The following is a 16,717-nucleotide window of genomic DNA, read 5'->3' on the forward strand; positions in this document are numbered from 1 at the left end:
AACATGCCCTGCAAATGGCTTCACCATGATGGTCATGACTGGAGGATTTTTGATTCACAACTATCAAGTGATAATCTACTCTACATTTTTTTAACCACAGACTATTACCTTAATGTCTTCCAAAGGAGGTTCACGAGATCATGATCTTAGTTAACCTCTAATGTCTAGATGAAATCAGCACATTATCAGCATAACCATGTCCAGTTTGGTAATAAAACATGAGATATAACACAGAGGGACAGCTTCTTTAGTCATGGATTAATTGCCAAAACACAATTCACGGTGCTCCACGGACATACAAACCTGAATCAGTAAGCAATATCTCACAGACAACTATCGCTATGTCCATATATCATGTGAATGAATACACCTTTCTATAAATTAGGAACCTGACCAGTGAATGTTAAATGTCTTGGTTATATAAACAGAATTGTATTTAGTGGTCTAAAGCATTTAATACATCAAATCATCTCGATCCACTGACCTTGCTGTATTGTTAATTTACACAGTATACAGTACATACAAACACGAGTGAGTGAGTGAACGAGTGATTTTTTTTTTAAAGCCATGTCAGCACCTAAGGCTATTTAATGGCAAGAGGATTTCTAAAAGTTACAGTAATTTCTTCATAGATAGATAGACAGATGAATGAATGAGATGCTTCAGATATGCATGTGATAAAAATTCTAAAATATTTTTGTGGCAGGGCGGCACGGTGGTGCAGTGGTTAGCGCTGTCGCCTCACAGCAAGAAGGTCCTGGGTTCGAGCCCCGTGGCCAACGGGGGCCTTTCTGTGCGGAGTTTGCATGTTCTCCCCGTGTCCGTGTGGGTTTCCTCCGGGTGCTCCGGTTTCCCCCACAGTCCAAAGACATGCAGGTTAGGTTAACTGGTGACTCTAAATTGACCGTAGGTGTGAATGTGAGTGTGAATGGTTGTCTGTGTCTATGTGTCAGCCCTGTGATGACCTGGCGACTTGTCCAGGGTGTACCCCGCCTTTCACCCGTAGTCAGCTGGGATAGGCTCCAGCTTGCCTGCGACCCTGTAGAACAGGATAAAGCGGCTACAGATAATGAGATGAGATGAGATTTTTGTGGCAGCACCTTGTTAAAAACATCACCTAAAAGTACTCTGAGAATAAAATCGTTCCCTTTTGGCATTTAAAACCAGGACAATAAAGTAAAATATGCCTGATCGTCAGAGATCTCCTACAGAAATGGCATGATGGTGGGTCTTCACCCTTTAATTAAAAAAAAAAAAAACATGGGTGAGCCTTGAATGACCAATACAACGCCTGGTATACACCACTTGGTCATATCTGGTCTGAAATGAGAATAAAAGTGTCTTCTTGATGGCAGAGTTGTTTTCACACAATTTGTTTTCAAGACATTCATCCCAATCACTCTGCCACTGCCTTGAAATATAAGATGCCAGCGGAGGTCTGAGGCTGGGATTTTACATTTAGTGACTACATACAAACACACACTGACAGTAGGTGTAGGAGGAGAGATAAGGAGCATCGGAAATTTGAGAAATATACGCAATATCACTATATAATGAATGCATCTTTTAAAAATCTAGTATGCGTCTTTTAAAAATGATGGTTCCTGGTGTAGTGAAAAAATGAGACTACCTTTGCATCTGAATATACAGTATACAGTGCTGTGCAAGTCGGAGGCGTCCTAATTTTTTGTATAAATTTTGTTGATGTTTATTTTATGAGTACTGCATTATTGAGTAGAAAAACATTTTATATTTCCAAACATTACTTTTCCAAAGAAAAAAAAAATAAAGTGACATGTTTTTATGTCAATAAAATAAGCATCCTATTACATAACAGAGGGCGGCACGATGGTGTAGTGGTTAGCGCTGTCGCCTCACAGCAAGAAGGTCCTGGGTTCGAGCCCTGTGGCCGACGAGGGCCTTTCTGTGTGGAGTTTGCATGTTCTCCCCGTGTCCGCGTGGGTTTCCTCCGGGTGCTCTGGTTTCCCCCACAGTCCAAAGACATGCAGGTTAGGTTAACTGGTGACTCTAAATTGACCGTAGGTGTGAATGGTTGTCTGTGTCTATGTGTCAGCCCTGTGATGACCTGGCGACTTGTCCAGGGTGTACCCCGCCTTTCGCTCGTAGTCAGCTGGGATAGGCTCCAGCTTGCCTACGACCCTGTAGAACAGGATAAAGCGGCTAGAGATAATGAGATGAGATGAGATTACATAACAGACTACACAAAAATACACTCACTGGCCACTTTAATAGGAACTTGTTCTTGAGTCTAAGATCCCTATTCTTGGCTGGCAAGAGTGGAACCCAATGTGGTCTTCTGCTGTTGCATGCTGCGATGCTTTTCTTTTACCACTGTTTTAGAGTTATTATATAAGTTACTATACTACTGCACAGAGCTTTATAAATGATCTCCCAGAGTTTTCAACTTTGATTGGGTCACTGTCAGCCCCTGCAGAACTTGATCAGGCAACTGAATCAAGTTAGAGTCAACGTTCCGTTATACTTTAGATAATGTAGCTCCTCTTAAAAGGAAAATGATCAGAGAGAAAAAAATAGCACCTTGGTATAATGAAGACACTCGCACTTTAAAACAGACCACTCGAAAATTGGAATGTGTGGCAGCGGGGGCGTGGTCAAGCATCGGTCTGTGACAGGAGGGCGGAGTCGGGGAAGGTAAGTGGCAGAATCACTACACCTGTCGTTAATTAATGTGTTTGTGTGTCTTCCCAGTGACCGTGCCCTATTTAAGGAGAGAGAGCGAGAGAAGAGAGAGCTCTCTCCCGAACCAGACGGCTGATGTGTGTGCGTGTGTCTGAGTGTGTGAGAGGGTTTATGAAAGCTGAAAAGCTGAATAAAAGAGAGTTTTGTGAACTCAGTTCTGGCCTGCCGTCCTTCTGTGCTCCACCCACCTACATGAACTGTCACAGTGGTGCTGAAACCAGGGAATGAGCACAGAAGAGAACAGCCCCATGGAGTCCTCCCCCCTCATGGACCTGATCCACACCCTCACCACGGTCCAACAGAGCCAGCACCAGGCGCTGCTCGCCCTCCGAAAGGAGCAAGAACAACGGTTCGAGGCCCTGGTGCTGGTGCAACAGGAAGATCGTCGGGCGTTCCGGCACCTCCTCGCGTCGGCGGGGTCTACCAACGCTCCCACCGCAGGCCCGTCCCCCCCCAACCTAACAAAGATGGGCCTGCAGGACCGAGGCATTCATCACGCTCTTTGAGCAAGTCGCGGAGACCTCAGGGTGGCCGATGGATCAGCGCGCGGCGCGCCTCCTCCCCCTGCTAAAGGGAGAGGCGCAGCTGGCTGCGCTACAGCTCCCCGCCGACCGCCGGCTGGCCTACGCGGACCTTCCCCGGGCCGTCCTCCAGCGTGTGGGGCGCACCCCCAAGCAGCAGCGTCAGCGCTTCCGTGCTTTGCGCTGGGAGGAAGTCGGCCGGCCGTTCGCGTTTGGCCAGCAACTCCGGGACGCCTGCTGGCGGTGGTTGAGGGCCGACAGCTGCGACACCGAGGGACTCATCGACCAGGTGGTACTGGAACAGTTCATCGCACGTCTACCAGCAGGAACCACAGAGTGGGTCCAGTGCCACCGCCCGGCGTCGCTGGATCAGGCAATCGAGCTGGCGGAGGACCATTTGGCAGCTGTCCCGACGGGAGGACAGCAGACGACCTCTTCTTTTCTCTCCTCTCTCCCCTCCTCCTGTGTCTCCTCCTCGCCCCATTCCTCCACCGCGGAGGCGGGGGCCGGCACCACCCCAGCCGGCCCGCCGCACCCGCGGTGCCCTTCCGTTTCTCCCTTCTGTGTCTGTCTCCCCCCCCCAGGTGAGTGAGCCCCAGAGCACTAGTGCAGAGAGAAAGCCCGGGCCGGTTTGCTGGCGCTGCGGGGAGCCGGGTCACCTCCAACAGCAGTGCTCGGTAATGGAGGTGGGCGCGGTGGTTCGGATCCCCGACGCGCCAGGAGCCGCCCCCGATCGGGCCGGAGCGTATCGCATACCGGTGAGTATCCAAGGGGATACATATCAGGCGTTGGTGGATTCTGGCTGTAATCAGACCTCAATCCACCAAAGCCTGGTGCAAGACAAGGCATTGGGGGGAGCACAATTGGTGAAGGTGTTGTGTGTGCACAGGGATGTTCACAACTACCCTTTAGTGTCGGTCCACATTCTTTTCCGAGGGGAAAAATTTATAGTGAAGGCGGCGGTTAATCCTCGCCTTACCCACTCTATAATTTTGGGGACTGATTGGCCGGGATTTCGGGATTTAATGACACACTTAGTGAAGAGTGGGTCCTGCCATTTAACAGGGGTAGGTCCCGGTGTCGCTTTGGCGGGAGCAGCTGTCACAGAGCCGTCTACGTCATCTCCGCGTCAGAGTGAGGAGCCGCCGGCCCCTCCTCTCTCTGTTGGGGAATCCCTCGCGGATTTCCCATTAGAGCAATCGCGAGACGAGACTCTGCGGCATGCGTTTGACCAAGTGAGAGTAATCGATGGTCAAACGCTCCAGCCGAACGCCACCCCGTCCTTCCCCTACTTCGCGATTATGAAGGATAGATTATACCGAGTGACGCAGGACACTCAAACTAAAGAGCGAGTCATGCAGCTTTTGATTCCGAAGAGCCACCGGGAATTGGTATTCCAGGCGGCTCACTTTAATCCCATGGCTGGACACTTAGGGCAGGATAAAACACTAGTGTGAATAATGGCCCGATTCTATTGGCCGGGGATTCGCGGCGATGTCCGTAGGTGGTGTACGGCGTGCCGCAAATGCCAGTTAGTAAATCCAGCGGCCATTCCAAAAGCGCCTTTGCGCCCTCTACCGTTAATCAAGACCCTGTTCGAAAGAATTGGGATGGATCTCGTCGGGCCATTAGATCGGTCAACACGAGGGTACCGCTTTATATTAGTTCTAGTGGACTATGCAACGCGATACCCGGAAGCAGTGCCTCTTCACAATATCTCAGCACGCAGTATTGTGGAGGCACTCTTCCGCGTTATCTCCCGAGTTGGAATCCCCAAAGAGATTCTGACTGACCAAGGCACCTCGTTTATGTCACGTACACTGAACGAACTGTATGGGTTGTGGGGTATTAAGCTGATCCGCACCAGCGTGTATCACCCACAAACGGACGGTTTAGTTGAACGGTTCAACCGCACCCTCAAGAACATAATTAAAAAATTCGTAAGTGATGACACACGTAATTGGGATAAATGGCTCGAACCCTTGCTCTTTGCAGTGCGAGAGGTCCCCCAAGCCTCCACGGGGTTCTCCCTGTTTGAATTGTTATACGGGCGTAAGCCGCGCAGCATTCTAGATGTGCTGCGGGAAAATTGGGAGGAGGGACCTTCACCAAGTAAAAATGAAATCCAATACGTTATTGACCTGCACGCAAAAGTCCACACACTCACGCACCTAACTCAGGAGAATTTGCGGCAGGCCAAGAACGACAGACCCGCCTGTACAACAAGGGTACGCGCCTTAGGCTGCTGGGCCATAGAAGGTTCACGCTGCACGCTGCATGCTGCACACTACACGCGTGTAAAGAAAAGTGGACAAACGTAGCATGACTTGCTCTGGGCCATAGAACGGCGTTCACGTTGCACACTTCACGCGTGAAGCGTGAAATGAACATGCACACTTTTTTCTAGGCGTGAAGATGGAAATTCCAGTCAATGCATGCGGTCACCGCCGCGCCAGCCAATCAGAACGGGTCTAGGGAGATAACTATGCTTTCAGGGGAAAACTTCAGAAAAAATATAATTGAATGGTATAATTGAAAAATAGTTCTTCATCGGGATTGTCAAGCAGATTATAGAATGTTCGGTGAAATTCACCACGGGTTTCTCTCAGAAGGAAGTGTTCTCGGCTCCAAATTCTGTTCCTTTTTCTCTTCCTCTGTCTCAGTAAAAGCAGAATGAGGCAATCGTCGTCATCCGAAGAGTCCGTATTGTTGGTTACTCGGTCAAAGTAGAACAGACGCAACACGTGAACATCCAAGCATGAAGTTTAATGGCCCAGGGTCCGGTTCTTCACGTGAACGTGTAGCGTGCAGCATGCAGCGTGAACCTTCTATGGCCCAGCTGCCTTAGGGAGTTCGCACCGGGAGATAAAGTACTCATACTGTTGCCCACATCGAGCTCCAAATTGGTCGCAAAGTGGCAAGGACCCTTTGAGGTCACACAGCGAGTCGGGGACATTGACTATGAGGTGAGGCGAACGGATAGGGGTGGGGCACTACAGATTTACCACCTCAACCTGCTCAAACTCTGGAACAAGGAGGTCCCCGTGGCATTGGTGTCGGTGGTTCCGGAGAAGGCGGAGCTGGGGCCGGAGGTTCAAAAGGGAACATTGGCATCGCGTACCTCTCCGGTCCCCTGTGGAGACCACCTCTTCCCGACCCAACTCGCAGAGGTTACCCAGTTGCAGACCGAGTTTTCGGACGTGTTCTCGCCCCTGCCCGGCCGCACCACCCTCATAGAGCACCACATTGAGACGCCCCCGGGGGTGGTTGTGCGTAGCCGCCCTTACACAGGGATGCAAACAGCGCGCCTTTTGGCGGATGCCGCCTTTTTCACGGCTGAATCGCGCAGATCCGAATTTTTTTTTAGGGGGGGCGTTGGAGTGTCTGATTATAATTTCAAAGTAAATTCTGTATTAAAATTACTAAATAAGCAAATCCGTTACAGTCCATGAAACAGGAAGTATAAGGATGAGAAAAAAAACAGTTTAAATCGGGAAGCTGCGCACATTTGCGCAGTCCTACCGCTCAGGCTGCACAAATGTGCGCAGCTTCCCGATTTAAACTGTTTTTTTCTCATCCTTATACTTCCTGTTTCATGGACTGTAACGGATTTGCTTATTTAGTAATTTTAATACAGAATTTACTTTGAAATTGTAATCAGACACTCCAATGCCCCCCCTAAAAAAAAATTCGGATCTGCGCGATTCAGCCGTGAAAAAGGAGGCATCCGCCAAAAGGCGCGCTGTTTGCATCCCTGCTTACAGGTTACCCGAGCACAAGAAAAAAGTGGTTCGGGAAGAACTCGAGGCCATGCTCAAAATGGGCATCGTCGAGGAGTCCCACAGTGACTGGAGCAGCCCAGTGGTCTTGGTACCCAAGGCCGACGGGTTGGTCCGGTTCTGTGTAGACTATAGAAAAGTCAACGCGGTGTCTAAATTCGATGCGTACCCAATGCCTCGTATTGATGAGTTGCTCGATCGGCTAGGCATGGCTCGTTTTTACTCGACACTGGATTTAACAAAGGGTTATTGGCAGATCCCCTTGACTCCATTATCCCGGGAAAAAACGGCCTTTTCCACATCGTTTGGCTTACACCAATTCGTCACACTTCCTTTTGGGCTGTTTGGGGCGCCTGCTACGTTTCAGCGGCTGATGGATAGGGTCCTCCGCCCCCACGCCACCTATGCGGCCGCCTACCTCGACGACATTATCATCTGTAGTAATGACTGGCTGAGGCACATCGAACATCTGAGGGCCGTCCTTAGGTCGCTGAGGCGAGCGGGTCTCACAGCCAACCCGAAGAAGTGTGCGATTGGGTGGGTAGAAGTACGGTATCTGGGCTTCCACTTGGGCAACGGGCAGGTGCGTCCCCAAATTAACAAGACAGCAGCAATTGCGGCCTGCCCGAGGCCCAAGACCAAAAAGGGGGTTAGACAGTTCCCGGGGCTGGTTGGCTATTATCGTAGGTTTATACCTAATTATTCGGACGTCACCAGCCCGCTGACTGATCTGACTAAAAAGGGGGCACCAGATCCGGTCCAGTGGACGGAGCAATGCCAGCGGGCTTTTTCTAAGGTAAAGGCTGCACTGTGTGGGGGGCCACTTTTACACTCCCCTGACTTTTCTTTCCCCTTTATGTTGCAGACGGATGCGTCGGACAGAGGGCTGGGGGCCGTTTTGTCCCAGGAGGTGGAGGGGGAGGATCGCCCAGTCTTATACATCAGTCGCAAGCTGTCGGTGCGTGAGGGGCGCTACAGCACCATTGAGAAAGAGTGTCTGGCGATCAAGTGGGCGGTCCTCGCCCTCCGTTACTACCTGCTGGGACACCCTTTCACCCTCTGTTCGGACCACGCACCCCTCCAGTGGCTCCACCGCATGAAGGATGCCAACGCACGGATCACCCGTTGGTATCTGGCACTTCAACACTTTAACTTCAAGGTGGTCCAAAGGCCGGGGGCGCAGATGGTCGTGGCGGACTTCCTCTCCCGTCGGGGGGGGTGGGTGGGGGGTGGGAGTCGGCTGCAGGCCGGACGGGCGCCCGGCCCAAGTCGGGCGGTGGGGGTATGTGGCAGCGGGGGCGTGGTCAAGCATCGGTCTGTGACAGGAGGGCAGAGTCGGGGAAGGTAAGTGGCAGAATCACTACACCTGTCGTTAATTAATGTGTTTGTGTGTCTTCCCAGTGACCGCGCCCTATTTAAGGAGAGAGAGCGAGAGAAGAGAGAGCTCTCTCCCGAACCAGACAGCTGATGTGTGTGCGTGTGTCTGAGTGTGTGAGAGGGTTTATGAAAGCTGAAAAGCTGAATAAAAGAGAGTTTTGTGAACTCAGTTCTGGCCTGCCGTCCTTCTGTGCTCCACCCACCTACATGAACTGTCAGAGAATGTAAATGGCATCAAACAAAATTGGTAGCGTTCAAATTAGCGTGGAAGGAGAGCTTCCTGATGTATAGAAAAGCTCTTAGTGCTGCGAGATCAACATATCTCTCCTGCTTAATAGAAGATAACAAAAATAATCCTAGATTCCTATTTAATACTATAGCAAAATTGACCAGGAATAAGTCCACTATAGACACATGCACACCTGCAGTATGTAGTAGCAACGACTACATGAACTTTTTTAATGACAGAATTGAGAATATCCGACAAAAAATTCAAACTACTAATTTAAGGTCAGACAATGTAAGTGACCCTGTAGTTAACAATATAACTATCAGATCAGCAATTAGAATGTTTTACTCCCCTTAGAGAAACTGAATTACTTTCATTAATCTCGGCATCAAAAGCCTCAGCTTGTGTACTAGATCCCTTACCTACACGTCTATTCAAACAGATAATACCTGAAGTAATTGAACCGCTTCTAAAAATAATAAATTCTTCTTTTAGGATTGGCTATGTACCCAAATCCTTTAAACTAGCAGTTATCAAACCCCTGATTAAAAAACCTGACCTTGATCCCTGTCAGCTGTCCAATTATCAGCCAATATCCAACCGCCCCTTTATCTCCAAGATCCTTGAAAAAGCTGTTGCACAGCAGTTATGCTCATATTTACATAGGAATAACATCCATGAAATGTATCAGTCAGGATTTAGACCTCATCATAAAACAGAGACAGCTCTGGTTAAAGTAGTAAACGACCTACTGTTGGTGTCTGATCAGGGCTGTGCCTCGCTGCTTGTGTTGCTTGACCTTAGTGCAGCATTTGATACCATTGATCATTCCATTCTTCTGGATAGACTAGAAAATGTTGTGGGAGTTAAGGGAACAGCCCTCTCCTGGCTCAGGTCTTATTTGACTGATCACTATCAGTATGTTGATGTAAATGGTAATTTTTCTAGACATACTGAGGTAAAGTTTGGTGTTACTCAAGGTTCTGTCTTGGGTCCACTGCTTTTTTCTTTATATGCGTATGTTACCTCTGGGTGATATTATTCATAAACATTGTATTAGTTTCCACTGTTATGCTGATGGCACACAGTTGTATGTTTCTGCAAAACCAGATGAGAGACACCAGTTTAATAGAATTGAGGAATGTGTAAAGGACATTAGACACTGGATGCTTATTAACTTCCTTCTGCTTAACTCTGACAAGACTGAAGTACTTGTACTAGGACCACATGCAGCTAGAAGTAAGTTTTCTGATTATACAGCAACTCTGGATGGCCTTTCTGTTTCTTCACATGCAGCAGTAAAAGACCTCGGAGTGATTATTGACCCTAGTCTTTCATTCAAAACTCACATTGATAACATTACCTGGATAGCTTTCTTTCATCTCAGAAATATTGCTAAGATAAGAAATTTAATGTCACTACATGACGCAGAAAAACTAGTTCATGCTTTTGTTACCTCTAGGTTGGATTACTGTAATGCCTTACTGTCTGGATGTTCCAATAAGTGCATAAACAAGCTCCAGTTAGTTCAAAATGCAGCAGAAAGAGTCCTTACTAGAACTAGAAAATATGACGTCACCCCTGTCTTATCCACACTGCATTGGCTCCCAATCAAATTTCGTATTGATTAAAAAATACTACTATTGACCTTTAAAGCACTGAATGGTCTCACACCACAGTACCTGAGTGAACTTCTGCTACTCTATGACCCGCCATGCCTACTTAGATCAAAAGGTGCAGGCTATCTGCTGGTACCTCGTATAGTGAAGGTTACATCAGGGGGCAGAGCCTTTTCTTACAAAGCCCCACAGTTATGGAACAGCCTTCCAAGTAGTGTTTGGGAATCAGACACAGTCTCAGCGTTTAAGTCTAGGCTGAAAACATATCTGTTTAGTCAAGCCTTTTGTTAACGGTGTTTATGAGGTAAAGGTGTAGATCTGGAGGGTCCTCAGACAAAGTGTTTTGGTAAACTGGGATGTATGGATGCTGTCAGTCCCCCACTCGCTTGCTCACTCGAGTTTGTTGACGGTGTAGTGGCTGGCTGCTTTATGTCCCGGGGCTCCCTCATGCCTGTGCTACTTTCTGGCTCTCCCCTTTTAGTTATGCTGTCATAGTTAGTTGTGCCGGAGTCCCTGCTTGTACTCAGTGCAAAATGTATACTGTACCTACTTATTCAGGTGACATTGGGCATACCTAACAACCTGTGTTTTCTCCCCCCCCAAAAAAAAAAAAATCTGTCCCCCTGAGTTACATGTCAATCCTGGGATCGAGGTGCTGACCTCTTCTGCTCCTCGGACCTGCCTGATCCATCCTGATGCCCTGTGTCTGGTTGGAGTCTCATCACATTGCTCCTGTGGAGGACGGTCCCATGTGGACAGTTGAAAGTCACACTTGGAAGACACTCTGGACACTTACAGTAATGCTTTTGTGGCTGAGGACTACAGTTGGCTTGCTAACTTTGGGACTGCGGTTGTCATGAACAGTTTTGCACTCAAGTTTCCATTAATGAAGAGTTATAACATCAACAAAACTGACTTCATGTTAAAACTGTTAATGTTATAGTCATGTCTGTTGTTGTCCAGGTGAGCATGGGTTCCCTTTTGGGTCTGGTTCCTCTTGAGGTTTCTTCCTCGTGTCGTCTGGGAGAGTTTTTCCTTGCTACCGTCGCCACGGGCTTGCTCATTGGGGATAGATTAGGGATAAAATTGGCTCATGTCTTGGGTCATCCAGATTCTGTAAAACTGCTTTAGGACAATGTCTATTGTTAAAAGCGCTATACAAACAAACTTGACTATACCTTTCCTGGCAGCTCAAACCAATCTGGCCATTTTTCTCTCACTTCTCTTATCAAGAAGACGTTTCCACCCACAGAACTGTCGCTCACTCGATGTTTTTATTTTTTCGCACCATTCTGTGTAAACTCTAGAGACTGTTGTATGTAAAAACCCCAGGAGATCAGCAGTTTCTGAAATACTCAAACCAGTCCATCTGGCACCAACACCCATGCTACAGTGAAAGTCACAGAGATCACAATTTTTCCCATTCTGATGTTTGAAGTGAACATTAACTAAAGCTCTTGATTTGTATCTGCATGATTTTATGCATTATGCTCCTCTCAAGGGATTGACTGATTAGATAACTGCATATCTAATCAGCAAATGTTTTACGGTTAAGAGTATGCCGTGCATATTCTGGCTGCCGCTTCTCACCGGAGCTTTGTATTTTTATTTTATTTTTTCTCTTTTGTTTTTTGTGTTTGTGTAATTTGATGTTTGATTTTGTTTGAGTGTTTTTGTCCGCTGGTTGTGGTGTAGCTCCGGACCCAGTTTTGGGCGTCGGTTCCCTCCAGGCTTTGGTTCGCCGTGGGTGATGCCTGTGTTCCTAGCTATGGACTGCAGTGAGCTCGTTGCTCATTTTAACATCATGGTTGTCCAGCGCTCTGTGCAGTGGTGCTTTAGTGCTTGGCGTGATGTTCCGAGCGATGTTGCTCGGTGGCATCGCGGCGGCTGTGCAGGCGGTTTAGGACATACCAGCGCTCTGCGTGGCAGTGCTTCTGTGCTCGCTTTGTGGATCCATGGCGTGGTGTTCCAGGCGGTGTTGCCCGGTGCGGTCGCGGCGGCTGTGCTGGAGATGTGGGACTTGTTTTTGTGGACCTTTTGGCAGGACTGTGGCTGCTACACCATTGGAATAACATCTTGACCTTGGACTTTTTTTTTCCCTTAGAATTGTAAAGCGACCTTGGGTTTTGAGAAAGGTGCTATATAAATTTAACTTATTTATTATTATTATAAAACAGCATGCGTATGGGTATTCCTAATAAAGTGGCCAGTGAGTGTATGATGACGTCTGCTGGATTTATATTGCATTATTTTATCTCATCTCATTATCTCTAGCCGCTTTATCCTGTTCTACAGGGTCGTAGGCAAGCTGGAGCCTATCCCAGCTGACTATGGGTGAAAGGCAGGGTACACCCTGGACAAGTCGCCAGGTCATCACAGGGCTGACACATAGACACAGACAACCATTCACACTCACATTCACACCTACGGTCAATTTAGAGTCACCAGTTAACCTAACCTGCATGTCTTTGGACTGTGGGGGAAACCGGAGCACCCAGAGGAAACCCACGCGGACACGGGGAGAACATGCAAACTCCGCACAGAAAGGCCCTCGCCGGCCACGGAGCTCGAACCCGGACCTTCTTGCTGTGAGGCGACAGCGCTAACCACTACACCACCGTGCCGCCCATTATTTTATTTATATTATATTTATAACACACACACGACTATTGATTTAATAATAATGTGGGGGTTTAAAGCACAAAAAACAAAACACAAGAATAAAGTATCAAAGTATTCGTGTAATGCTAGTTGTAGTAGTGCTACGTGGATATGTGGGCAGGCATTAGTAACCTTTAAGATGGCCTCCTGAAAGGATGCCAATAAAAAATAGACCCTTCCATGCAATTACAGTAGATGAGGGAAACCATGTAACCTGGTGCTGACCCCTGACCACTCTTCCTAACACTCATCTCTCTTTAAGATAATTCCCCTTGGAGCCACCACAGCTCTCTGTCAAAGGCAAGACAGCCTGAGCTCCACGTGCTGCTCTTCCTACTTTTTTACACAGGATTAACCCACGAAATCAGCAGCACAAGCTGCTCCTTCTCTCCTCGGCCTGATTCTGAGTGACCCACCAGCCCCTCCCCAAGCGGCCATTTTACAAAATCCTCCTCTATGCTGAAATCAGTCCAAGCACCGAACAGAATGGAGCCACAAGAGAAAGAGAGACAAACACACAGTGAATTCGGGGGACTGCATGGGTAATGTATTCTTGGGGAAAACGGTACTAATACACATGTGGAAAGTGAGATTTCTATAGGCAGTGGAAAATCAGAAATTGTTCAGAGCAACAAAAGCTTATGTGCGATAAAAAAAATATTAAGGTGTAATTGTGATTTTCATGCTTTTAAGTGATTTTTAAACCTTCATGTTTACCCAGATCCATAAGTTCATACATGCGAATTAGATGGCCACCATTCATTTAAATCATCAGTAAGCCTGAGGCTACATCCACACGACAACGAGATGTTATTTAAAAATATATCGCGTCCAAATGGGCAACGATCAGTAAAATATCAGGTCCATATGGCAACGCAACGCTTGCTGAAAACGATGCAATACACATGCCACACCTCTAGGGGCGCTGTAAGACGGTCCCTTCGGAGACACCAGAACAATAGAAGAAGTAAGGACACATGCGCATAAACTATTATGCGCGAGACTTCATATTAGCCACAAAGTCAGGAAAATCTGTTAGTAAAATTACATTATAATGACCAAATACAATGAAAAGTATTTTTCCAGTCTCACCTGTGAAAGGTAATCCCATGTGATCCCGTTTGGACGGTAAACCTGTTGGTACAGTTAAATGCAGCTAATCTTTATTCTCCGCTTTGACCTATCCAATATGGCGGCAAGGATGACGTATGATTCTACGCGGAAGGCGGCGTCTTTAATGGTCCGGAATAAATTGAATGCTACACGTTGATGGATTAATTTGTTGTTTCTCACCTGTGAAAGGTAATCCCATGTGATCTCGTTTGGACGGTAAACCTGTTGGTACAGTTAAACGCAGCACATGAATCTTTATTCTCCTCTTTGACCTATCCAATATGGCGGCGAGGATGACGCATGATTCTATGCGGAAGGCGGCGACTTTAATGGTCCGGAATAAATTGAATGCTACACGTTGATGGATTAATTTGCTCTTCTACGCCCTTTTTGAGGAATGTATTGTAGGACTTAAACCAACATCTGAAGAGGTGAGATTGCTCCTTTTTTTCCCTATTTTTGCTGGCGGGATTGACTCTGCTCTAAGGGCAGAGTCTCTCTCTCTCTCTCTCTCTCTCTCTCTCACACTTTGCACCATTACACAATAAATATTCACAGTGAAAATATTTTGTAAGCGCGTTTCATGAACCAAGTTATAGGATTTGTTGACAACTCGCATCGAGTTCGTTACACTTCTACCCGGCGTGAAGCACTCACAGTCATGTGGTTGTGACGTCATCGTAAACAAATCCGTTCTACTCATCCAGACGACTTCACAACGGCAACGTTGCCAGATCTTTCCACTCTGGAACCCGTTCTCAAAAAGATTGCGTTTTGGGCACCCAAAACGCCGGTGCCGTGTGGACGCCAGGCCTAAACGATAAGCAACTGCATCGGAGTCACCTGAATCCGTTGCCGTGTGGACAGGGCCTGAAGCAGACTGAGTCTTAACTTTAAAGCAAGTCCAAACAAGCTTAAGTGCTATGGCAAGAAGCTTCTGAAAGCCTTCAAACTTCATTTAATGGTCCTCGATAACTCTGGCATCCATTTAAAAAGCACCCGTTCAGTATATAATGGACAAGTGAAGAGCAAAGCACTGAAAATAGCTTGTAATGGACTAGCCATCGAAAATGATCTTCAGAAAGCAATTACCTGACCTTTAACAATCTTAATTCATACAGTAAGCTCCAATCTGAGTCCAGACTAATTCACTTTCATCCAATCAAGATTATATCATACCAGATTAATATAAATTTTAAAAATTGATACTATTTAACACTGTAGCAATAATAACGCATGAAACATAGGCGGCATTATCTATTAACAGATGGTAAATATCAACACTTAAAATTTAAACATCCTTTAACTCCTTTTGTTTTAATTAAACAAATAGTACTTGGACGTAGAAATATTTTGCCAATTTCTTTTATACATACCTTTTAAATGAAGCAAATCTTAACCTGTAAGAATGGAGTCAGATTTTCTAATTGTTTTTGATAAATGATGTGTAGTTGGTAGTGAACGACATCGGTTCCTTTTAAACTTTCATATGCTCAACAATATCTGTGTATCAGACAGAAAATGATTTATTACATATGCATTTTATTCAAATAGTGCAGTGGTAGAGGTGAGCTTGGCGCAGAAGGTGAGCATTTGTTTGATAAAGTATGCTTATCAGAACAGCGATAAGTTACATGTGAATGTTTTTTTTCCTGTGAGAATGGGTTGAATTATATTAATAAGCAACTGCTAAAGCATGTCATTAGAAGTCTAAAATGACTTTTCCTCCATAGTCATTAATGCAAAAGGTAACCAGTAACTTTGCATTCAGAAAACAAATCTGAGCAGCCTGGGCAAACTATTAAGCCAAGTTTTGTGTTTTTAAACTGAAGTCTATAATAACATGCTGTGTTGTGGTAAGACAGAACAGAGTTGGCAGTGAACCTTACTGGACAGAGAGAGGATATGAAAGGAAGCTTGATGGAGAGCACTGTCTAACCTTCCTCCTCTTTGATGCTGGGTTGTGGGGGCGTGGCTTTCCTTTCTGGTCGTGGCTCAGGAGTGCCACTGGGCGCTGCTGCTGGAGCGCGCTCAGTAGAGCCCCATGCTGGCTCAGTCATATCCAGGTCTTCACTGCTTACCGAACTCTCATCCTAACAGGGTGGAACAGATGGAGAAAAGTGCAGAGGGGATAGAATAGACAGACAGGTGGAAGGAGAAACAGAGGAAAAAGTGTACAAAGAAAAGACAAGGGAAGAAAACGGACTGATTAAAAAAAAAAATCCCAAAAAAAATTCATTCATGGAATTTCTCTGAAATGAAAACCTCATTTGCAAAAGGTACCTGAATGATACAGATCTGATATTGGTCTAATTTAAACAAGTTTGGCTTTTACTAACTTGTAATTCAGTGCTACATTTATAGCAACTATAGAGGTACACAGACCTAAAGTGGGAAAAAAAACAAATCCAAACACTAGGACAATTCTCCCTCTGCTCTAGTCTAAATACTTGTTATAAATAATACAGAATAAAAATATATAAACAAATAAAATCAGAACCAATCCATACAAATGGCTGTGCCACTCTTTCAACAGGATACACCTTCATGAAGATGTGTTTCCATGCCCGCCATACTGGGAATGAAAGGAAGAAAAGTGAGAAGAATGGGTCTGTTTTAAATAATGAGTGACTCAGAGAAGTGCTATTTTTAACTTTCCCCAAAGATGCTCATGTTATCATGACATGGAGACGAGTA

The 16,717-nt window shown here is 46.4% G+C and overlaps 1 protein-coding gene across 1 annotated transcript in view; it reads right to left on the bottom strand.

The window, feature by feature from the left end:
• The window catches only part of nol4la (nucleolar protein 4-like a), an 83,545-nt gene that overhangs the window by 13,476 nt on the left and 53,352 nt on the right, over window positions 1–16,717 (bottom strand). The window contains exon 5 of the mRNA XM_060931959.1: window positions 15,960–16,113. Coding sequence (XP_060787942.1) covers window positions 15,960–16,113 — 154 coding nt within the window. The remainder of the gene's footprint in view (window positions 1–15,959; window positions 16,114–16,717) is intronic.

Source organism: Neoarius graeffei, chromosome 10 (assembly GCF_027579695.1).
Source record: "Neoarius graeffei isolate fNeoGra1 chromosome 10, fNeoGra1.pri, whole genome shotgun sequence".
Lineage (NCBI taxonomy): Eukaryota > Metazoa > Chordata > Actinopteri > Siluriformes > Ariidae > Neoarius > Neoarius graeffei.